Here is a 25,840-nt window from a genome sequence, read left to right as displayed (position 1 = left end):
TTGTACTACCAGTTATGGCGCAAGAAGACATGGTTTTGTGCACCTCACCTGTTCACCTCACACCAAACATTTAGTGTCCTTGAATACTTCCTCTCTGTTACCTGTAATCCACCAAAACTCATGAGGAAGGTGCTGCTCACACTTCCATCCCCCGACCACACTCAAGTCACTTTCTATGCAAACCCTTATGCACCAGGTCAGATTCAGACTCCCCTGTCCTTTGGCTTCTGACAAATTAGAGTGTGGTACTGGGATAAAAGGGCTGGAACAAGGAGATCATAGTCATTCCATCCCCTGCCTCACTTCTGTCCCACTCTAGTCTTCTGGGATTACAGAGTCTGATTCCTGACTTGGTCCTTCCAACACTGTCTCTATTCTGAAAAATGTTCCCTCTCCTTTATAGCAATGGCTTCCTATTTTGTTAGTGGCCTGAAGTGCATCACTGTCTTGTATAGCTTCACCTTGATTCCTCCCAACTAATGACCACTAACTCTCCCTCTTAGAATCTCAATTGGTCCACATTAAAGTGGATTTTATTTCCTTCAGGACTCCAGCACAACTGTCATTATGCTTCTGATAGCAGAGAGACATGAGCAGCTTACTGTAGTGCCAAAGTCCTTTAACCCTAGATTCCATTTTCTGAGTTTAGATAGATGAGGGTAGGAAGGAAACAGAGCCTCTGATACAGATGTTTGCTTAGATATTGAATACAATGATCACATTGTTAAATATTTTGGGAACTCTACAACAGATACATAACTAACAACTAAAATAACATGACATGATTTGGTGTCTGCACAAAATAGAGAAGTTAGTGTCCACCAGCCACCTTAACAGAACTAGTAAAATGTATGTTAACAATCAAGTTGTATTTTCTCAAGCTCCCAGTTAAAATATTTGCAAATATATTCCATGTGGGGCAAGTCATGCTTTTAATTCCAACAATCAGGACATAGACACAGGTGGATCTCTGTGAATTCAAGGCCAATTTCAAGTTAGCCAGAGCAACACAGTAATTTTATTAAGTATGTTTTATATTGATAATCTTGGAACAAGATGGTAATATTGATGAAAATGGTGACAAATCCCAAATAGTACAGTAATGTGGTTTAGATTGTGTTAGGAGGCTGTCTCCTATGGGTGCACTTTTGCGGTCTGAGTACTTTCATCCTGGCCTATATAATTACAGTGGTATTTTTAAACAGTGTAAGTGCAGCATAAGAGTTTTAGCTCACTATATGCTCATGTAAAAACCATTTGTACCACATAACCTGACATGCAAGGGGACATTTAGTTTTGAACACAGTAAACTCAGTAGGGTGGGGAAGGGAGTTGATAAGGAATATTCCAGTCAACTTGGTGATTTATCTTCATAGAAGCTAGTTCCTTTAAAATAGCCTGTACAGAAGGGCTTACTTTGTTAAGGTCTGGGATATAGGTTACTTATGCCTTTTGTAGTTGATGGTCTCTATAAATATTCAGCTATTTGAGATGTTTGGATGCATATACCCAATAAAATTGAATCAGGCCCTTTCAAAAAGCAAACTCAAATGTAAAACTAGTTTCTTGAGACTGATGAAAATCTGGGACAGTAAACTGAGAATTTAACACATATATGAAAGGAAGAATGCCAATTAAAGTAAGGTCTGTTTATCCTATCACTAAGAAATGGAAATTTCCCCATAAATCCCCTCTGGGCTTCCTACACTTGGCTCTTATCACTGCCTAATGAGGGCATTTTTATGCCAATTAGAAAGACAGCTACTGTGGCTAGGGTGGAGGGGATTAGGGATCATAAGACTTCCTTAAACCAACTTCTGTGTTAGCTAGAAGGCCAGGAACATAAGGAATTGTCTCTCACCACCTCCAACAATAAATGAATTCAGCATCTAATTTTATCTGAGTACATATTTGACACTGATAGCAGAGAAACTTTCAGGATGTGTGGTATCAATTGAATGTTGAGACATTTGAACATTTCTTAGAAGTTTTTATTATCTCTTTGGTTTGTTAGTTTTGTTTTGTTTTGTTTTTACCATCTTAGCAGAAGTATTTCTTCTTGCTGCAGCCCAGGACAAAGGAATGGGATGTTGCATAGGAATACTTTCAGAAGGGCACCACCCTCACCCCGAAGTCGACTGGGTGGTATTGTAGGACCAGCATATCAACAACTTGAAGAATCAAGAATTCCAGACCAGGATACGATACCTTGCCAAGGGTAAGTCTTACAGCAAGGGACTTACTTACATGGGAGACTATTAGAAGTCTGACACTAAGTTAGTATACACCTGTTTTTTTTTGTTTCATTTTTTTTAAAAGATGTGGATGAAGAAGCAGTTTTCTGGGAAGCTTAGAAATACTAAAATATCCTTTTATCAGTAAGTTAGAAATTTAACTCTCTGATCAGTAGTATGGACAAAACCCTAAAAAATACCCTTCAAATGAGGTATCTACTTCTACCCAGTATCCTTGAATCTGGGGGGTTAGGTTAATAATAAAAGCAGAAAGTCACAGAGAAAATTTCAGAACTCAGATGTCTTTATTATTCATGCTAGGGAGGTATGAGATATGGAGGCATCAGGAATGTTGGACACCCTATGTATTGCCCTCCAGGAGGCACCAACACACACAGAGCTCAAGGCATAGAGAGTGGATTGCAAGATGGATCTAGTCACAACTATGCTCTTGGTGTAACTCACCCACGTATACATGGGGTAACTTAGAATTAAAGTTTGATCTCTGTCCCTTACAACTTGTGTCAACTTCAGAAAACTTTGTCATCTGAGCCTAAGCTTCATGTGACCTAAGACAATTTCGTCAGATAAAAAAAGAAAGTACTAAGAAACTTAAGTTTTTTTTTTTTTCCGTATTCACAGAAACAGTACTTACCATAGTGATTCTCATAATGCTATCATTAACTTCAAGAATCTAGATTTACTATAGGTCTTTGCAGAATCAGGTTCTAGTTGTATCTAGAAGTTGACTTTCTGAAAGAGCCAGGCTGGGTTTCTGTGCAGGCTTTTTTTTTTTTTTTTTTCCAAGGTGATTGTTTCAGATTGCTCGTTTCCATCCACACAGCATAGCAGGTAGCATGTCGAGCTCATAACCTTTACATTTCTCTTCTCTCCTAGACATGGAATAGATGAACTGTAGTCCTGTCTGATTAAGTTGCACATGGGTTTCTTTATAAAGAATGATTCCTAGGAGATAGGATGCAAAGAGATAGGACAGCTAAGTAATCCAAAGTGTGTAATGAAAGTGAAGAAGTGGCTGGCATTTTGCTTGGCCTTACCTGTGATATTGTACTGTAATATTTTTTTCCTCTTGGCCACTACCCTGGCTCTCACCCACCATATTCCTGATGTAAGGATGCTCAGAACCTCAGGCAGGTTGCAGCTTGAATCACAAATTCACAGACCTTGCAGAGGTCACGGTTTTCATTTTCTGCCTTGTCTTTTCCCTTTTGGGCCCACATGGCTGTAACTTTGTGTTGGCTCAGTCACTACTAGCTTGGCAGTAATCTCTGTAACTGGCTGGCCACATGCCTTTTCTCTGTGTCATCTGCACCCAGTGTTGCTAAGTGTTGACTCAATAAGTCACTCTGGCTTCAGCACAGTAAGTCTTAGGGCATAATCTCACTGTCAGTTCTTAAAAACAGCTATTTTCCACTCCTGGGGGACTGACTCTCTCCTGGGACTGGAAATGGGGTTGGTAATAGAATTTCCCGGCTAACATTCTTCAAATCTGCCCTAAGCCTGAAAGGGGAGTAAATGAATTTGCAAGAGCCATCAGCCATCTGGTCCTGTTTACCAAGCATGTGGTTGTTGTCTGCTAAATAGGCCTCATGTATGTGGCTTCTCTCTTGGGTTGGAATATGTGCCCAGCTTGAACCCATTGCCTGTTCTAGCACAGCAGCTCTTAGAATGGTGTAGATGCAAACTGAGCATCCTTTTCTCTGACTGAAGCCAGCCCAGGTAATAATGTCTAAAGTATGGTAAACCAATTACATTGATTGATTAGAGATTACAGGCAAATAAAAAAAATAGATTCAGAGTAGTCAGATTAACATCCTCAAAGTAGCCATGATCCAAATCATACTTTGTTCCAACCTCAGCTAGGAGCTGGGTTCTCCTTACTTTTGACATCCTTTGAAGTCATTATTGGAGAATGTAGGGAGAATAGGAAAGTTGAAATAGCCATTTCAGAGTGGCACTATGAATTCCTCATGGTGTCCCATGAGAAAAAGTGAAATTGTGTCTTTGCTTTCTGACCAAATCAACTACACAGAAGGAAATGGATGCATGGAAAACACCCCAATGGCTGATGATATAAGATGGAATAGCTAGCTGTAGGGATGGGTAGTCCTTCGGACCACTACATACCTCAATTGCTTCCTAAGAGTCAACTAAACAGGTAGTCGTATATGCTTTTAATCCCAGTACTCAGGAGACAGAAGCAGGTATATCTCTTAGTTCAAGGCTAGCTGGGTCTACAAATGGAATTCCAGGACAGCAAAGGCTACACAAAGAAAACCCATCTCAAACAAACAAACAAACAAACAAACAAACAAAAACTAAAATAACAATAACAAAAGAGTCAACTAGAAAAACAAAGTCTGTGGCCTGACCCATGGCTCACAACAAGTTAAACAGACACTAACAAACGCATCTTCACTCACATGACCAAAAGGGAAAAACTTAATTGTGGCTTCAGATTTTTTTGCGGAGGGGTGACAAGGAGTGCAGTCCAAACTAATATTAGCAGTCAGTGAATGATTTTACTATCAAGCTATTAAAGAGTTGTTGGAATTCCAGGGAAGCAGAATGCTGTCTGGATAGCTTCTTTGTTATAATTCCATCTAGAAATTGAGATTCAATTTAAGCATTTACTGAAATAACATAGCTGAGACCCCTCAGGGCAACCCCAGGAAGGAACTGAGGGTCATCTTGTGCCACTGGTATAAGAATATAGCACAAAAACATGGCACAAGTTATTTCAGTTAAATCCTACAGCACCACCACCCCCACGTACCCAAGTAGTATGAGAGATTTTATATATATATATATATATATATATATATATATATATATATATATACATTTTGTTGTGGTGTTGAATGCAGTACTGTATCTCACAAAGATTGGACTTCCACTGATTTCTATCACCAGGCCCTTATGTGTTTTAAGCATTTGGATAATTCAAACAAGACTACCATTATCTGAGAATCCAAATCATATAATGACATTGGTGATTGCAACCATGCTGTATTCAGAATTAAATCAACCTTGGAAAACTGTCATTCTTTAAATCCCACCTTCATGCGATAGCAAGAGTTTAGATTTCCCTTACTGCCATGTCTGTGTCCAGTAGCTGGTTCTGAAAATGACACAGGGTAGTTAACTTCAATTCCTCACTCCCATCTAAGTCCTTAATTCAGAATAAGGTTGAATAGGTGGATATTTGAAGTTTGGCACTAATTGACTTTGTTGACTGATCATGTCACATTGGTGAGTCACTGTGGCAGTTAGTTACAAATATTGTCTAAGGTATTTAACATTTTACAGATAGAATTTACACTTCTGTAAGACTCTGCTGGTATCATCATCACATTACTCCTTATTAGATTCTACCTATAGATCTACCCTGATGACATTGATGCAGATATAATATTATTCCAGCCAGAGTTCTTAGCTCTCTTTTATATGTAAATATATGAAAGGCATATTTTATGTACATTTATACATTCTGGAAGTATGGTACCATTAACTAAAAAAATGGGCCAGAGACTTGCTCCTTTCTTTTATTGAGATTGTCTCATGGATTAGACCTTTAGAATCTGATTTTCTTTCATACAAGGCACAAACTCCCACAAGGAGTTTTCTTATGCATGTCTATATAAAATTAAGCACCCCAAAAGATGTTATAGTCCAGTTTACCTTAGGATATCCTTTCATTAGCTGGTTCTGATTTTTATGGTGACAATTTCATAGAGATAGGAGGACAACTACAGAATTTTTCTTCTGTCACTCATATAAAGGTGCAGGTTGGGACAGGGCATATGAATGCCCTTTGGAATTATCTACTCATTTATCACATAAGAATAATAAACTAAAATAGTGTTTTACATGATGTAATTGGATGTGAGAGTCATTTTTCAAGTCACCATGTAAATGTTAGCTGTTATGACTGATATTAGTTAATGCCCTATAAAAGACTCCTTTCCTTGGAGATATATTCATTCATTATGTGTTCATTAAATCAGGAATTATTGATGACCAACTCTTTGTAGATAGACTGAGAAAAGACATGGCTACTACCCACCCATCTTTACTAATTCTGGTGAAACTGCTCCCGCTGTGACCTCACAGTAGAGATTTCTTTGTAGCTATTCAGTACATTTCATTGCAACTATTTTTTACATGTATAGAAACAATTATTTACATTATAATATAAGCCAAGAAAATTAAATATAGTCCATGGAAATTTGTTGTTTAGCATATGCTTAGATGTTAAGATTTAGTATTTAGGAATAACTTACTAGAAGTAGAATAAAATCTACCATATAGGGCTCCCAAAGTCCTTTTCATGATGTCTGATACACATTTCCTTCCTGGCACTGGAAAGATAAAAGGAAGAAAGTCAGGAGCCCCAAGCAGTTCAAAACTCAGATCCTGGAATCCTTAAGTTACACGGATTTGCACACTGCTGTTTGTGATAAGCCATGGCCATACACCAGTACCCTCTTTCACTGTTAGGACACTGAACATACTACTGGGTTGGGAGGATGCTCCATGTTCCCACTAGGCAGGCCGAGGAATTGGATGTGCCAGTGTTGGTCCTGCGGTTCAGCAATGGGACAGCAAGGCAATTCCTACAGAGCACATTGCCAACAGCCATCAGGTTCACAGTCCAGTGTAAAGCAGAACCTTTGATGACTACAATACCTTGATGGGCAAAACTGAGCTTCCTAGTGACCCCTGATGATGGTGACCACACGATTCTATGAGACAGACTGCGGGCTGAGAGGGTGGCTAAGCTATGCGTGAAGTGATGCCATGGTCGTGTCCTGTTTGTCACGATGGAAAAGGCTCACACTGACATGCTCAATACCCATTTACTTTGTATTCTAGGATAGAGGTCAGGAAGACTATATCCCACCTGCCTATACAGCTGTGGTGTGTTGAAAGACCCCTGGACTTAAAGTAAGAAGATCTGGGTTCGAGTCTCAGTCTGTCCCTTATTTTTCTGTGTGACCTTGAGCAAGTCACTTCACTGACCTGAATTTCAAGTTGCTGTCCGTGGGAGCGTAGTATCCGTCTAATGGGGTTGCTGTGAGGAGTCAGTGAGATGGTGCATGTGGAAAATGATTTTTGGATGGTATGGTTCTCAGAGGCACAGTGGGAGCAGCAATAAGATTCTGTTCCCTTTTTTTTCCAGGTATGTGTCCAATGGCTTAAGAACCCAACAAAATGCATCAATAAATATGCAACTGCCTTCAAGAGAGACAAGCCCCTATTTTAATAGCTTGGATCAAAAGGACCTGGTGGGTTATTTATCCCCAAGGGCCAATTCTGTGCCCATCATCCCGTCGATGGGTCTAGAAGAAACCTGCATGCAAATGCCAGGGATTTCTGACGTCAAAAGCATTAAATGGTGCAAAAACTCCTACTCCGCTGACATTGTCAACGCGAGTATTCCAGTCAGTGATTGTCTTCTAGAAGAACAACAGGAAGTGAAAATATTACTAGAGACTGTGCAGGAACAGATCCGGATTCTGACTGACGCCAGACGGTCAGAAGACTTCGAACTGGCCAGCATGGAAACTGAGGACAGTGCGAGTGAAAACACAGCCTTTCTCCCCCTGAGTCCCACGGCCAAATCAGAACGAGAGGCACAATTTGTCTTAAGAAATGAAATACAAAGAGACTCTGTGCTAACCAAGTGACTCGAAATGTAGGAATCTGTGCATTCTATGCTTTGCTCAACAGGAAGGAGAGGAAATTAAATACAAATTATTTATATGCATTAATTTAAGAGCATCTACTTAGAAGAAACCAAATAGTCTGCCGCCCTCATATCATAGTGTTTTTTAACAAAATATTTTTTTAAAGGGAAAGAAGCATTTCAGGAGGGATAAAGCTTACTACTAAAGCTTTAGGGGAGAATTCTGAATCCAATTTCAGTTAGTTCTTACATTGTCCTCTTTAGCTCTTGGAAGATTTGGCCATTTCCAACCTTTGGTCCCATAATGCCAGTGTCCATATGGAAAAGAAACTGGTGTTCTCCTAGCTTCAAAGGGATGAAGTTTATTCCAAGGGCAGATGTGCCAGTTGAGCAGATAGCCCTGGCCATTTGGCTCTTCACTTCCAACCCCTAAATTTCTATTCATCAATGCTCTCTCTACAGGTTATGTCATGTCGAGGAATGTAGTGCTTTGTATTTGATTTTCAAAGAATGGCAGGAAAATATTAATAGGAAGGAAGACAGAAAATAGAAATAATCTGGGCAAACTTAGCTCTTCTCATGCGCCGTCTTTCTCTGTAATTTGAAAGCACAGAACCTCAGAGGGAGGTGTGAACTTATAGGAAAAGAGACAAAATGACATCGTCGTGTTACTAAAATCATGCTAATAGAAATGTTGTTCTTGGGGAGTGTTTAGAAGCTCTGAAAGGGCGTGTGTGTGTGTGTGTGTGTGTGTGTGTGTGTGTGTGTGTGTGTGTATGCCTGTGTGCACATGTGTGAGGGTGCAAGTGTTGTGGGCTTACTCACATAAGCACATATGCTAGTTGCACATGTGTCCCTTGTACGTATGTGTATGTATGTGTGTGCATGTGTGTGTGTATTAAAGCTTGCTAAAATTTGTTCTGAAACATCAGGGAAACTAATATTCAGAAGAGATTTCCCCTTTAAGATCTTTTCACTTTAAATTTTCCATTAAATATAAATTTGGTTAGCGAGTTCTTGATCCAAGGTAACTTGCATGGCAGGGTCTTATAAAACTCTTGACAATGTCTAGACCATTTTCTGATGTGAATACTATTGAAAAGGACAGTCTTTGGGTTATTGATATCAGCATCACAAAGCAAATTAATGGAGGATGTGTTTAGTTTGAGTCATTTACTTAAATTACTGACACAAGCCAATCATCAATTTGACAGTTGACTATTTTATTTCTTGTCATCCTCATTGCTAATTTACAGCAAGTCTGCTCTGTGTAGACAGAGGCATTGGCTTCTGTAGTTAATGTGGAAGGAATAAATTGTTGAAAACCACAAATACCAGACTATTCAGTTCACAAGCAATGCCCCCAAACAACAAATTGTGTTGTATGTTCATTTGGAATAAAGCAATATTTTTACCACTGCTAAGGTGAACTGAAAACCTCTCCTGAAGATGTGTCTGTTTTATTTTCCCTTATTTTCATGGGGCATTCAAGGAAACTAGTGTTCACATACCCAGTCTTTATCCAATTATTGGTGGTGTTGTTATGTTTACATTGTTTAAAATAAAAAGGCACAGTATTTGAAAGTACATAAAAGATTGCTTTTACTGTAGTTTTGGGAAAGCTTGTTTAAAATTTCATTGGTTTCTGTCTCAAGCAGAGAAAACATGCAATTCTTTCTTGAGGTAAGTTTGTGTTAAATATATTGCAAATTTTTATACGTGAACACTCATTGATATCAGATAGAATACTATCTAGGGAATAGAAAGAGCATTAAGAAACTGATCAAAAGAGTTTAATAGGAAATTGAGGTCTTGGATGTTGAAAACGCAGTGATGAAAACCTAGGTTGTATCTGACAAAGGTTGTATGGGATCATTTGTAACTATTAGAGTTTGCTTGCTTTGAGTAGAGCAGCAAGATTGTTAGCATTTTCAAACATTGTAAATTTTTAATATATTCTTGCTCAACTTAGTTTCACTTGAAAATATTTTCTATTTATGAAAATCTTAGATGGTTTTTGTAGGTCTATAAAATCCTGAAAGTTGAGCATCTACTGGGCCATTTTGTTGTTATTTACCATTAAGTGTCAAATAAGTGAGGACACACTGGTGTGTTAAAGTCAACTTTGTGGGATTGTTTGGTTTTTTGTTTTTATTTATTTTTGTTTGTTTTTGCTTTTTTGTTTTTTCTTTCTTTCCTTATTTCTTTTGACTATAAAATGTTAAGTATCATTCATCCAGAGATTCCATTCATCAAACTAGGAGAACAGGTAATCTGAGGAAGTAAAGTTATTGTACAAAACCCAAAAACCAACCAACAAACAAAACTGCAGTAAGATCAGTATAAATTAAATCCCAATATAACATCTTACTTTAATAAAGACTGCATATCAAATGATTTTGGTACAAACCTTTTCTCCACATTCTGAAAATAGCAATTATCAGGCAAATTCAATGGCCATGTTATGGAACCTTTACAGTTATCAGTATTTTCTGAATACTCAAGACAAAATCATCCACAGAAATAGGTATTTCGGTAGTTACCATGGCCTTTGTTTCCTTTAAAACAGGAATAACTCCTGCAAAGTGTCTAAGCTCAATGGGCACATCTTAGGTTACCAGCTGACAAGTGTCCCTTGCAGAAAATGCTGAGACTTTCTACATAAACATGATCTGGCAAATACCTGAGCCATCATTGCTTTGTTCCTCAAGCTCACGTACTTACTAGGGTGTGGGAATTTCTACTCCATACCTTTGAATTTGCTTCACATCCCTTATCTTTATTGTGGGAACTGATATTTGTAATTAAGTAAGCAACATATACATCATCAAGTGGACTGAATATCACCCATTATATTTTTGCTTTGAGTCATTTTTTCTGGTATGTCTTTTTTATATAACAAAATATTTTAAATTACTGGTAGCTATTGTGGAATGCTGTTGTTGACCAATGATATTACTAAGGTAGAATAGAAGTTATGTTAGAGAGTTAGCATCTGGTTTCTCTCTTCCTTTGTATATTAAACACTCTCTTTCAGACTCTACTGCAGTATCTACCTTGCTGTGAATTAGGTTAATTTATCACACATCCAGTGACTCATATCATTTCTAAGTAACAATAGAGGAGGCATAGAAATCCACTGCTCTTGGCCCTTCACACAGTAGTTATATAACATGTTGACCAAAAAGAGTAAAAGGGCCATACAGACTTCAGAATACTCCCGGAGTTGTGAAGTTAATAACTACAATTTTACAAGGGTCCTGGTGCCCAAAGTTGAGGCTGCCAATAACCAGATCTCCACCAGAATACATTCAATCCTTGCAGCCACTACCATACACTTATCTTGCCATATGGTGCTATAGGAATAACAAATCATTAATGTGTGTGTGGTGGGGGTGGGATGATCTCTGATTCCCACCCTGTGAACCTAAGATCAAGTGCTAAGAAATCTGTCTCAAATAAGTATATGGTATACCTAAGAACACAGCAGGTGGGGAGGGATTTTTATTTGACCTTTTGGTATCTGGGAAATGTTTTATATATAAAGAATAATTTTTATTATTATTCAATTGTATAGCTTCAGTATAGTGTTTTCAACAGATAGTATGTCTGTGCTGTTTGTATCTTGTCTTCAGAAATTCAGTCCTCATTTCAGACAAGACTAGTCTAAGGTCTCTAGACTGTTCTCAATTTTATAAACACTCAGTTTGCCCTGGAAAATTTTGCTTTGAAATAAGCTTTATCTCTTCCTTTTTTTCCCATTCTTTCCCTTTTAAAGAAATACTGAGGGTAAAGAACATTCCCCTTCTTTGATTTATATCATCTATTTTCACTCACCTGTTCCTACTGGGACTACGCCCATAATATAAATATTAAATTAGGGTGATTACTTGGATATCCTTATCATCTCTTCATTTGAAGAACACCAAGTGGTTACTTCATGGAATGCCATGAAACCTTCATGGCCAGACAGATGGCAACGGTTCATCAGACAACCATCTTCAATTCATTCTCCTTAGTCAAATGGGAACATCTTTGAATTAAAAATTTCACAAAAGCCAATACTGAAATATGTTAGATTTTCTCTTAAATTTACAATTAAATGATGGGTGTAAATGATTACTGTCTCTATTTGTATAATTGTCTCAAATGCTTTTTTTTTTAATTAAATATATTCTAACAATGCCTTTGACCTATGGTAGCACTGAACTCTAGTAAGGGCAGAGTGTTTAAGGAGAACAAGGCACTCTATGCACTAATGTCAGACACCCAGGTGAAATCAGTGACAAAATGACCATACAAACAGTAAAATAGAGAGCAGGCTTCTTGCCCTTTGATAATTGTTTGTTGTAAATACCTGTATGGATTGCATGTGTATTGTTGCCAAAGAAAGAACTGTGTGAAGAGAAACAACCTGGGTTTGTTGAAAATGAATTAGACATACATCTTTGTGAAAGTTTCTAATTGCAGGTAAGAGTGGTCCATGGACCTCATCTGTTATAAAAGGAATGTGATGATGTATTTCATCTTATTTTTTTTTCAGTCAAACATCTTGTTCTCCAGTTTTTTCCAGATTTTATATGATCATTCAGCACTGTTTTTATGTAGTCTGTGCCTATAGATTTTTCTCACAAAGTCTTATAAAAGTCTTATAAAAGCCTATGTATCAATCAATAAGATTGGCATGTGTAACAGCACATGCCATGAATTAATAGGATTGTTGCTATGGTAGGACTTAGAGCAACTTTACCAAGATCAGGAAATGAAGATGGATGGCCAAGAAACACGTGATTCTGAAACTTGAGAATCACAGGTCAAACTTTGCTTCACATTTGTCTTAAATGAAATGAGAGAGTTTTTCAATAACAGAGCAAAGCCTCACCACACCAGGCAGGAGAACATAATTGTGTCCTTCACTTACATACATACTAGACAGATGCATTTGTTATAAAAAGTAAAACATATATATTGATGCTCTCAAGTATTTCCATCTTGTGTTTTTTGTTTGTTTGTTTTGAGCTAAGTGGCACAGGATATCAGTGAATATACAATCTTCTGCCTCAGCTTACTGGATTTGATTATAGGTGTTTATTTTTTTTTGATTTTTAATATTTTTATTACATATTTTTCTCAATTACATTTCCAATGCTATCCCAAAAGTTCCCCATAGCGCCCCCCACTTCCCTACCCACCCATTCCCATTCTTTTGGCCCTGGCATTCCCCTATATTGGGGCATATAAAGTTTGCAAGTCCAATGGGCCTCTCTTTCCATTGATGGCCGACTAGGCCATCTTTCGATACATATGCAGCTAGAGACAAGAGCTCCGGGGTTCTGGTTAGTACATCTATAGGTGTTTATTATCATACCTGGTGCAACTAAAACTTTTAAAAATAAACTCTCAAAAATTGAATAAAATGTTAGTTGACACTTTTACATTAAGGTTCAATATAATCCTAATGTTGAGAGCACCAAAAAGCAGTGTGTACATACTGGGTTTTGTTTACAATTGCTGTTTTGACAAATCAGTACCCCAATATGCTTCTTCAGTACCATCCAGACGAGCACTGATTCTTCTATTTATAATTTATTTTGGTCAAGAACCCATAAAGTTTAAATTCTTTCTGTATTCAATAAAGCAATGGAAAATGTTAAAATATTTGAGTCAAAGACATAAAATTCCAGTTGTGTTGTGATTTCAAATGATAAGTGTTCTATGCAGTAGTTTTACAAAATCAAGCTAGGGAGAAACCCACATTCTTTGAACTTGATTTTGATATATTTAGAGGTCTGATGAACCACCAAGGCAACTGCAATATATTCTACATCTATAGTATATACTTTTTACAGTAAACAAATAAAAGGTCTTAAAACACTACATGCACACAGAGCACTAAGCCGTGTTAAATATCAATCCCATGGAAAACCTTGGATGAAATATCTCTCATTAAGAAATGCATGCGGCAAGAATGTGTTCTGGTTTACTCTGATTTTTATTGTTTAAAACCTGCTGTTGAGTGATATCTTGTCAACAAAAATCTATAGGGAAGATACAATTGTTCAAACAGAAGCAAATGGGAAAACATAAATTTTCATCCTAAAAATTTCTGTGTCTTCATGTGCAACTATTGCATATGTACAATGATAATTAGAAGGAAATGTTGTGGCTCATATTTTTTTGCAAATATCTACTTGGGAATATCTATTATGATGAATATTAGAAAATAACATATGAGTTTTATAATCAGTTAGCATTGTGTCTTTAGTTGATACATTTTTATCTGGTGGGAGACCCTGGCCACCTCTAGCACATACATGAGTGCCTTGGGAGCCTTTGTTGTATCTCAGAATTAAGATTCTCTTAGGTTGTGATCTTGTTTTATTTTATTAAATGAGGATTTTCATGTAAAAGAAGAGACCAATGCAATTTACTCATTTTTATCATTTTAGTGAGGGAGCTAGGAATCTTTTAAATGTAAAATGATAAGAAGGTTCTCCACTTTAGCCTAGGCTTGTTAGTTTTCTGTATATTGTTAAAAGACATTCCTAGCTTGGAATTGTTCTTTAAGTTAGTTCTATCCATGTTCACGAAGGGAATTTAGAATCGTCAATGTAAGAAAAAGAAGGAAAGTATGCAAAACCAAAAATCTCTTCTTTAAACATCAAATTTAGAAGAACCACTACCAAATTATGTCCATAAAGGATAAAGATAAAATACTTGTTTCCTAAAACTCAAAAGCTATAAACAGATGTAACTGTCAAGAAAATATATTTATGTGTTCTCATAACAGTTCTTATAACAAAGTGGATTTTTAAAAAGTATCTCTTTTATGAAATCTACACTTCATTTTATAAAGCATTTTACCTTTATAGAATTATTAACACAGTATTATTTATACCCATTGAATGTGTATTTATTCTAAACTATTCATTGAATATCTTTTACAATTTGACACAGAATGAATTATATCCTGTATTTATTTCTTCACACAGACCTATTTTTTCATATTATTTTTACCTCATTGTTAATTTCTCACTCACAACTTGCATTAAATCCTTCATATTTTAATCCAAACATATAATAAGTTACCAAATATGAAATGACAGATATTTCTTTAAAACTAAACTGTGTGATGTAAACTGAACTTGTGGTCTTGGGTCCAAACAGTCTAAGAAGCTAAAAAGCATCTTACAGGCAGAGAAAGAATGTTGTGGCCTTCTTTCTTGTAATTGTGGGAAGGCTGTGCAGTTGATTTGACTTTAAAAAACATGAAAGGAAAAAGCACCATTGGAAACCTTCTGCTTGTCAAAAATAAAAGACAGTTACCCAGAACCCTAAACATTTTCTCACAGGGTTATTTAAAGAACAACTATGTTTCTTTTGAATTTATTTTATGTTGTTCTTCTGAAATTAATGCCATTGAAAGTGTGAAGAATAATAAATTAATCTGTCATTCATTCAAATATATTACAAATATAAAAATTGTGTGTCTTTTCATGACTTTTTCCTATATATATTTATATTTTATAATACTATTAACTTACGTTTTGTGTTATAATTTAAACAATGTCACACTTTCTCATGGCAAGGTATTTTCTTGCAAACATTGAATTTAGAGGCTATGCACATTACAGTTTATAATTTACTTAGACATACTATTATCATTTCAAATTCAAATTGTTGTAATTCCTTTAATACTTTTGATCAACCTACATTTGATATTATGACGCACATTAATTTTTATTTCTCTTGGAAGGAGACAGCAGGTTCATAAATGAGTTTCAGAAGATGTATAAATACTTGAAATAGTAAGTAATGTCTTTCTTTGTGTTAAAGTATCTATTTTTTTTGTTTGGTTGGTTGGTTTTTTGTTTGTTTGTTTGTTTTTTGGTTTTTGGTTTTTTTTGAGACAGAGTTTCTCTGTATACCCCTGGCTCTCTTGGAACTCAGTGTGTAGACCAGGCTGGCCTTGAACTCAGAAATCTGCCTGCCTCTCCTCCCAAGTGCTGGGATTAAAGGCATGTGCCACCACTGCCCAAATTAAGTATCTAATTTTTAAGATGGGAGCTAAAGGTGTAAAAGTAAACATAAAAGAATGTGTTTAAAGACATCCATGAATATACATTTAAAAACCACCTGATTCATTTTCTGATTATACACACTGTAAAGAATGGTATGCCTAGGTCATCAAGTATGACAGTTAGGAAATTCATTTTTCATTTGCTTAGCTGCCTTTGTAGAAGTGGCTAAGATGGAGTCTTTTTTCCTTTTTTCATTTTTTTTTAATTAGGTATTTTCCTCGTTTATATTTCCAATGCTATCCCAAAAGTCCCACATACCCACCCCCCCACTCCCCTACCCACCCACTCCCACTTTTTGGCCCTGGCGTTCCCCTGTACTGGGGCATATAAAGTTTGCAAGTCCAATGGACCTCTCTTTCCAGTGATGGCCTACTAGGCTATCTTTTGATACATATGCAGCTAGAATCAAGAGCTCCAGGATACTGGTTAGTTCACATTGTTGTTCCACCTATAGGGTTGCAGATCCGTTTAGTTCCTTGGGTGCTTTCTCCAGCTCCTCCATTGGGGGCCCTGTGTTCCATCCAATAGCTGACTGTGAGCATCCACTTCTGGGTTTGCTAGGCCCCAGCATAGTCTCACAAGAGACAGCAATATCTGGGTCCTTTCAGCAAAATCTTGCTAGTGTATGCAATGGTATCAGCGTTTGGAAGCTGATCATGTGACGGGGCCCTGGATATGGCAATCACTAGATGGTCCATCCTTTCGTCACAGCTCCAAATTTTGTCTCTGTAACTCCTTCCATGGGTGCTTTGTTCCCAATTCTAACAAGGGGCAAAGTGTCCACACTTTGGTCTTCGTTCTTCTTGAGTTTCATGCGTTTAGCAAATTGTATTATATATCTTGGGTATCCTAAGTTTCTGGGCTAATATCCACTTATCAGTGAGTACATATTGTGTGAGTTTCTTTGTGATTGTGTTACCTCACTCAGGATGATGCCCTCCATGTCCATCCATTTGCCTAGGAATTTCATAAATTCATTCTTTTTAATAGCAGAGCAGTACTCCATTGTGCAAATGTGCCACATTTTCTGTATCCATTCCTCTGTTGAGGGGCATCTGGGTTCTTTCCAGCTTCTGGCTATTATAAATAAGGCTGCTATGAACATAGTGGAGCATGTGTCCTTCTTACCGGTTGGGACATCTTCTGGATATATGCCCAGGAAAGGTGTTGCTGGATCCTCCAGTAGTACTATGTTCAATTTTCTGAGGAACCGCCAGACTGATTTCCAGAGTGGTTGTACAAGCTTGCAATCCCACCAACAATGGAGGAGTGTTCCTCTTTCTCCACATCCTCGCCAGCATCTGCTGTTACCTGAATTTTTGATCTTAGCCATTCTGACAGGTGTGAGGTGGAATCTTAGGGTTGTTTTGATTTGCATTTCCCTGATGATTAAGGATGTTGAACATTTTTTCAGGTGCTTCTCTGCCATTTGGTATTCCTCAGGTGAGAATTCTTTGTTCAGTTCTGAGCCCCATTTTTTAATCGGGTTATTTGATTGATACTATGTTCTCTTAAGATAAGTATTTTTATTTTGAGGTATCACTGCTAGATTTTTATTAATGATATTTTAAAGATGTAAGGGAAGGCTTTGTACAGCTGAGTGAAGTCATGCCTCCTGATCTACATGAAAATCATGTAGTGGTACAGAAGACAAGTGAGGAGAAAAACATATTTTAAATTTCTATTAATTTTGAGACCTGGTAAAAATTACCATAGAAGAAAACAATTGTAAAGAATTAAGAAAATATAATAATTTAGAAATTTCACGTTTCCATTGGATATTCATGAAAAGCCTATGAAATCAACATCCACATGATTTGAAGGTAGGTAGTCCAGGACTGAGAGGTAAAGAACCTTATACACCAATATATACAATAGATGAAAAATTTAAGAGGTTGTGTTTCAACTTATAGTTCATGCATCCTGACACTTTATTTTGCCATTTTATTTAATAAATTTTTCAGATAATAAGGCTTTACAAATCTAATACAGTGTAGAATATTCTAGACTAATCAAGGATGAACTTGGTCTTAATTCTTTAAACCTACAGATTGTCTATAACAAGTATGAGGGATAAAGGGAGATGTCAGAACTAATGAACAGGGATGGATGTACCCCAATTTTCTTAGTTATCTACATTTCTGTATGCTCAAGGCAGTCGCTGGATAATTAGGATATCACCATTTTATCCAGTGTTTTAGAATGCTGACACAAAGGATCATGTGACAGTCATAACCATAGCTACAAATATTACTATTGCCATCAGAGGATGGCCAAAACATGACAAGAGTCACAGGTGTATGGTAACATTTACCCATTCAACTCAATAGACTAAATTGTCCAAATGTGATTATGAACTTATATTTATCCGCCATCAATCCAAGATTAGAAATGTGTTAACCATGTGTTCCTTAGAGGAAATAACCAAGATTAATTTCTCCTCCCTTGTACTAAATGCAAGTTCTTGAGAATAGTCACAAAAAGCAAAGAGATCATGTACTACTTAACTAGGACCCATGTAAAGCCATTTATGCACACAAAGACTGAACATTCCATCTAACACACCAATTTCCTGGCTCATTTCTAAATGAGATTTCTACTGTATAATTCTGCTATAACAATGTGAAAAAGGTTATGGCCAGTAATACACTAGAATACAGATGTTAAGGACTGATAGGAAGAAAAGGAATGAATATGTGAGAGACAGAAAATGGGAAAACATTAAAAGAAGGATTTTAAAAAGTAGAACTAAAATTGTACATAAAAATACAGAATTTTCAATGCAAAAAGTTTCTAGTAGAAATAAAGTTAAAAATCAGAAGCTGACAAATTTCTATTTTTCTATCTTAAAATACTGATAGTTTTCAAATTTCAAATGTTAAAATGATAAGTTTGGAAACTTTAAAATAGTGGATAAAAGCCAAAAAAAAAAAAAATCTCTTCTTAAAAAGCAAATGTCAAGTGTGAAGTACAACAGTTCATTAAAGAACACTTTGAAAATTAAAATCAAATTAAAATGAAAATTAAACCAGACCAAGCTATTCATGAAATGTTATTCAGTGTTAAACTAGCAAACATTAAAGAAGAAAGAAACAGCATTGGTAAAGATCGTTTCCCAATCCACAGTTTAATGTTTGGTCCTATTGAGAATGTCCTTTGCCGTAGAGAAGCTTTTCAATTTTATGAGATCCCATTTGCCAATAGCTGATCTTAGAACTTGAACTTTCTACATCGAAATAAAAATGGGTCAATTTGTATTCTTCTACATCCTGACTGCCACTTGAACAAGCACCATTTGTTCCATCTGATGTCTTTTTTCCACTGAATGGTTTTGGTTTGTCAATGATCAGGTGACCATAGGTGTGTGGGTTTATTTCTTGGTCTTCAGATGGGGCCACTCAGCCATTGCAACATTTTAACCCAGAATTGCCCCTATCTAAAGGAAATGTAGAGACAAAAAATGGAACAGAGGCTGAAGGAAAGGCCATCCAGAGACTGTCCCTCCATCAGGAATCCATCTCACCTGCAGATACCAAGCCCTGATAATACTGCTGATGCCAAGAAGTACTTGCTGACAGAAGCTTGGAAACTGTCTGCTGAGAGGCTTTGCCAGCACCTGACCAACACAGATGCAGATACTCACAGCCAACCTTCAGGCTGAACCCGGGGACCACACTGGAAGAGCTAGGGGAAGGACTGTAGTAGCTGAAGGGGTTCACAGCCCCATAGGAAGAACAACAATATCAACCAATAAGATCCCCCAGTGTTCACAGGGACTAAACAACCAAAGAGTGCACATGGAAGGACACGCAGTTCCAGGTATATATGTAGCAGAAGATGGCCTTATCTAGCATCAATTGGAGGGGAGGCCCTTGGTCCTGTGGAGGCTTGATGAGGGGATGCAAGTGTGGTGAGTCAGAAATGGGAAACTGAGTTGAGGATCACCCCGATAGAGGCAAAGGGGAGGGGAATGGTATTGGTGGTTTGCAGAGAGGAAACTGTGAAGGTGGGGGGGGGATTTTGAAAAGTAAATAAATAAAATAATCAATAGAAAAAGAAGCAAGAAATATGATACAATAAGATTTCAAAAAGAAGCTATTAAAGATAGTTTAATCATCAATAGAGAGATGGCCAAGTGGTACAGAGTACTTGCTGCTCTTGCCCAGCCTGGGTTTGATTCCATCTCTGGGGGATTCAACCCCTCTTCTGACCTTTGTGGGCACTGGCATAAATATGTGTTTGTGCATGTATGTGTTTGCATGTACACACACACACACACAATCATGTACACATTGACAAATTATGTTTGACATTAAAATATAAAATTATCTAAAAATGTTAAATGAAGATACAAATGTGAGCAGTGAATTTAAAAAGATAAATAAAAACACTAAATATATAGATTGCAAATATGGAACTTCTTTATATAACCCAACTTTCTTAATTTTTAAATTTTCTTGATTATCACCATGAAACTCTTCATGAAATATGCAACTCCAGCAAAAACAAAAGACACAAATGCATTAAATGCAGAAAGTTCTAAATATCAGGACAGAAACTGTGGTTCATTTCTACAATGGAAGAAAAAGGACATTCGGAGTTTTGCACGCAAAGGCATGGAACTAGAAAATATCATCCTGAGTGAGGTAACGCAGACCAAAAGGATGTGCATGTTATGTACTCACTGATAAGTGGATGTTAGCAAAACAAAAAACAAACAAACAAAAAACAAAAACAAAACAAAATAAAAACAATCCAAAACCAAAACCAAAACAAAAACAAAAAACAGAATACACAAGATAGAGTCCACAGAACTCAAAAAGATCAACAAGCTGAAAGACCCAAGTGAGGACTTCTCAGTCCCACTTGGGAGGGAGAAGAAAACAATCACAAGGGGGGAGGGACAGAGGAACCTGTGAGGGAATGTGGACAGGGGGTGGGAGGGGAGAGGGGAACCTGATCTGGTATTGGGTGAGGGAAAAGGACCGAAGCCCTGAGGTCCAGCAAAAAGGATGGAAACAGGCAACCTTTGGAGATAGGAAGTTGGGGGTAAATTCTCCAGAATTCACCAGAGACCTGGGAGGTGAGAGACTTAGGACTCAAAGGAAGGGACCTGAGATGAAATGCCTAACAGTAGAGATAGAGAATAGGAAGATAGGACATCAAGTACGGGAGGAGGTTGCCATCCCAGAGTCAAAACTGACCCATAATTGTTACTGTCTGAAAGAACATCGGGGATGGAAATGGAGAGGAGCCTGAAGAAAAGAAGGTTCAGCAACAGGCCGAAAGTGTGATCTAGCTCAAGGGGTGGTCCCAATGCCTGACACTATTACTGAAGCTATGGAGCGCTCATAAAAAGGGATCTATCATGACTGACCTCTGAAAGACCCAACAAGCAGCTGAAAAAGTCAGAGGCAGATATTTGCACCCAACCAATGAACAGAAGTTGCTGACCCCTGTGGTTGAATTAGGGAAAGGCTAGAAGAAGCTGAGAAGGAGGGTGATCCTATAGTAGGACCAATAGTCTCAATTAACCTGGACCCCTGAGATCTCTCAAACACTGGACCACCAACCAGGCAGCATACACCAGCTAGTATGAGACCTCCAACATATACACAGTACAGTACTGCTGGATCTGGGATCAATCAGAGAAGATGAACCATGAACTTAACTCTCAAGAGACTGGGATTTGGGGAGGAGGTATGGGATATGGAAAAGTCAGAGGGTGAATGGGGGAAAGGTGGCAATAAAATCTGGAGTGTAAATAAATAAATAAAAGACAGAGAGAGAGAGAGAGAGAGAGAGAGAGAGAGAGGGAGAGGGAGAAGGAGGAAAGGAAGGAAGGAAGGAAGGAAGGAAGGAAGGAAGGAAGGAAGGAAGGAAGGAAGGAAGGAAATCTCACGTTGTTCCTCCCCCGGAAGTTCAAGCCTGGGCACAATGAAACACTAGAATTCTGGCAGGAGGTTGCCCTATCACTGATAGCCTGGAGAAACATAAAGAATGGAAAGGAGGATCCCGATATGTAGACCACAGTGTGAGGACCAATGACCTTTGTTCCATTGGAACTGAGAGTAAGGATTAGGGAAAACCTGTGATATTCAAGGGGTATTGGAGGGATTCTCACAAGAGATCGGTTATGTAAACCGCCAGCTTCTCTTGTACAGCCATATCTCTAGATCTCCAGGCAATATTTTCCCACGCCTAAACAAGGCTCCACAAGACAAAGTTCAAGGATCTGATAGTCAGCTTTATTTAAAGAATCAAATTCATGCCTGCTCACTTTCTTCTTATTTCCTTATATCCTGAGCTTAGCTCTGGAGCTTGGTACCATAGCCAACATGGGGAAAACAGATAAGCAAGGACAAGACTTGTCAACCAGTTTCTATTGTTACTAATCCAGATCTACTGTTCATAAATATTTGCATTATAAATGCTTTTTAAATTGGAAAGGACATTTAGTATGCTCACTATTTTAATGTATGACAGAATTTTCATTGGGAACATTGTTGATGTCCAGTGTCATAGTAAATGAATATTCTCATGTAGATTATGATAGCATAATAAAAAAATAAATCACCACGGCAGCCTAATGTTTAGTTCAACAATCTGAAGGCATGAGTCTATTAGTTCATTTATCATCTATCAGTTATTTATCATTTATTATCTTTTCACTACAAAGTACACAGCAGATAGCAGTTGAGTGCTGTTGCTTCAATAAACCATTTATCTAATTTAGTCTAATTAACTACTTCTTTAAGAGCATAAAGTCCATGGGAGCACCAGGTGGACAGTTAAACTGTACATTCATTTCTATTAGAGTGCAAGGCTACTTTCCCACAATTACACTATTAAGAAAGGTGAGTACAGTCTAGCAATAGGAAAGGAGTAGGAAGACAGTCATAAATGTGCCCAAGATAGAGTTAGAACACTAACAAACTTAAGCAACAAGCCTCTTGACAAAATACAAAACCAGCTAGGAAAGGTAAGTTAAACAAGATCGGCTTGCTATATGAATCTGCAAATTCAAAAGTCCCTTTGTCAAAACAAAAGCAAAGAGAGTGATACAGATCAACTCAGTATGGAACCGCAAATGTAATGGTTTGAGGCACTGAACCTGATTGGCTGACCCAGAAATTAAGAGACTTGGGACACTAATGATGTCTCAGAAATACATTCATATATAGACAAAATTAATATACTAGGTAGGTATTTTAAATTTAGATCTTTGTGTTATAAATGGTTACTGGTGACACAATAAAATACAAAGAAGGTTGAAGAAATATATTTTCATGTGTAGGTTTTATAAATGCCAGTTTTAAGTTGAATATTTTTTAGTTTCTAGGAATAGACCTGAAGAAAAATCCTTTAAAATGGATTTAAGATTAGTAATTACAAAACCATTATGTAAATGATATAGCTGAATCATTACAACATAATGCTAAAATCACATTATCCTAAATAAATAACTTTTAAAACTAAGAAAGCCTGACCACTGACTCAGCTGCTAATGAATCACTCTGACAATCACTCATTGCTTCCTTAGTATGTGTAGTATATCATTCTAGAACCTGGAGGCTCAGCTAAGACCAAATGGGATGCTCCTTAGTGAGAACTGCGTGCTAGCTGAACCATGGTCTAATGGCAAGAAGAAATTTACATGCACATACAGAAGGATAAAACAAACACCAGTTTGTGTGTGATGAAATCATTCATGCTAGAAGTTATTTAGACACAATATCTTGAAAATTTGTACAATAAGAATTTTCAAAAAAAAAGATTTTTCACTAGAGTACTGCTTTTAGCAGCAAAAAAAAAAAAACAGAAATTAGATGGTTAAAAATTATGCTATTTTTAGCTAATGATATTTCTATCAAGTTCAGTATTGCTGAAATTATGTTAGATATTATTGCCTATGTCTTATTAAATCTAGGATGTATAGAGAAACTAAATTTTATAATGTATGAAATGTTTATATCCCACCTGTTCCTTTTTACCTAGTGTTTTCCTATATATGAGAAATTTACTGAAAATAATAAGAACAATTCTAAAAATGTAGCAACAGATAAATTGTGGTAAAATTAATGTAACATATGAAAATGTTGCATTCAGTATCAGACTTTCAAAGAAAACTGCTCTAGAAAGTGTTCTAAATATAAACTATTAGAAGAAATGTTAAAATATTTAAAATGGGAATTTCTGTATCAGTAATACATTTGTGTTACATTAAGTTTCAGCAACTTAAATTATATAACCCATTTCCAAACTGTTGTTAAGTGTTGACTTGGTTTCTTGGGCTTTCAGTGTTAATAAGTACATGGCTTTGTGGCTTATTCCTTGAAGGGATTTGCTTTAGTCTTTGTCATGCCTCTTTGGTTTGATTAACTAGGATTTCTTTCTGCTCTTTGCATAAAAATTGTTTTGGTGGAGGAGGCAACAAAATGTAGCACATCACTGGTTTCTCCTGAGGCCTCCTATTTTCCAGAGATTAGACATACTTATTTGTGGCATCAAGTTACTGTAACAATTTCCCTTAAGCCAGGGACAAATGGCAACTTTCCTGACTGCCTCTTTGTACCTCAGGATGCTGGTGCCTCTTTTGTTCATGACTTAATACTTGACAGATAATTCCCCAAATCAAACCATCCATGAAACCATTGGCTTCTAGCAAGATGTACTGCTGCCTACTTTGAACATCCTTGCTGCTAAGGATGGATTTCAGGTTGTTTTGAAAATTCTTGAAAGCCATAGAATATTGAGTTGTTCATAGAATTGTATTTGCTGTTAACAATGTGCAATTAACTGTTATCATCTTCCAACTCTGAGCTTAAATGCATGTTCAGGTTATTTGACATTATTTAGACTGACTATGGAAAATACAAGTAGTCAAGTATTCATTCAGCAAGTATCAGAGCTAACAAAACATCAAAAAGACCCTATGTTGCTCATACCCAAGAGTACTTCTTCCTAGGTGAGAAAAAGAGTTTCTAGCTTCTGAATCCAATACTTCACCCTTATAACCCCAATGGCCACACTTTCCTGTACAGAGTCACTGGGTGGCAAGAATGGAAAATATTTATCCATACCTGTGCCCCATGCATAAAGATGATCTTTTCTTCATTTCTATCCCCTCATATGTAAATATGGTCACTTCTCTATATCTGTGACTCCATAATAAAGATATTCCACTCTCTACATATTGCTTTATATGTAAACCTGTTCATTTCTTTATATCTATCATCCCATATATGAACATGTTAGTTTCTCTATACACATTTCCCATGTGTAAATATGATCATTTCTCTATACCTCTGCTCTCATATTTAAACATAACCATTTGTCTGTAATGCCTACATTCATGTAAACAATTCGGTGTGGGCTACTAGACTTCCTTTCCTTTATTCCTTTCCTATATGCAAGTTTTAAAAGTGGAGATACAACAACATATGTAAGAGTTCTCATTGTCACATGGCTAGAATTCAGTGCAAGGATGGCTAAATAATACAAGTTTGAGTAATGATTTAAAGCCCAAAGTAAATTAGAAATAAAGAAGGGGAAGTTATTTTATATAGGGTAGTAGAAATCCCACTTCTGAGAATATTCCTCTCAACATAGTACTAAATCACAAGAAGGATGCTTCTAATTAGAGAGCCAGATGAAGACAATCCAGAAAAATGGAAGAACAATCATGAGGCAGTCAACTGAAAAGAAAATTAGCATGTTTATCAGCAGGAAGCCAGACTGTATGCTGTAAAACTAACTAGAAAAACTAGAAGAAGATGGTAATGTATGTTAGGCTGGTACAAACTGATGACACA

At 36.9% G+C, this 25,840-nt stretch overlaps 1 protein-coding gene across 6 annotated transcripts in view; it reads left to right on the top strand.

Moving 5' to 3' along the window:
• Nrg3 (neuregulin 3) overlaps positions 1-11,517 on the top strand; it is a 1,083,337-nt gene extending 1,071,820 nt beyond the window's left edge. For 2 of the 6 annotated variants that reach the window (XM_021181241.3, XM_085828553.1), the window contains exons 8-10: positions 2,069-2,218; positions 7,131-7,202; positions 7,438-11,517. In XM_021181241.3, coding sequence (XP_021036900.1) covers positions 2,069-2,218; positions 7,131-7,202; positions 7,438-7,945 — 730 coding nt within the window. In that variant the 3' untranslated portion in view covers positions 7,946-11,517. Of the gene's footprint in view, positions 1-2,044; positions 2,219-7,130; positions 7,203-7,437 lie in introns of all 6 variants that reach the window. The other 4 variants (XM_029468883.2, XM_085828552.1, XM_029468886.2 and 1 more) reach the window with 2 other exon arrangements.
• Positions 11,518-25,840: the final 14,323 nt, after the last annotated feature.

Source organism: Mus caroli, unplaced genomic scaffold (genome assembly GCF_978045245.1).
Source record: "Mus caroli unplaced genomic scaffold, Mus_caroli_1 scaffold_12, whole genome shotgun sequence".
In the NCBI taxonomy this organism is placed as follows: domain Eukaryota; kingdom Metazoa; phylum Chordata; class Mammalia; order Rodentia; family Muridae; genus Mus; species Mus caroli.
Note: the sequence above shows the minus strand (reverse complement) of the source record. Positions and strands in the feature narration are given on the sequence as shown.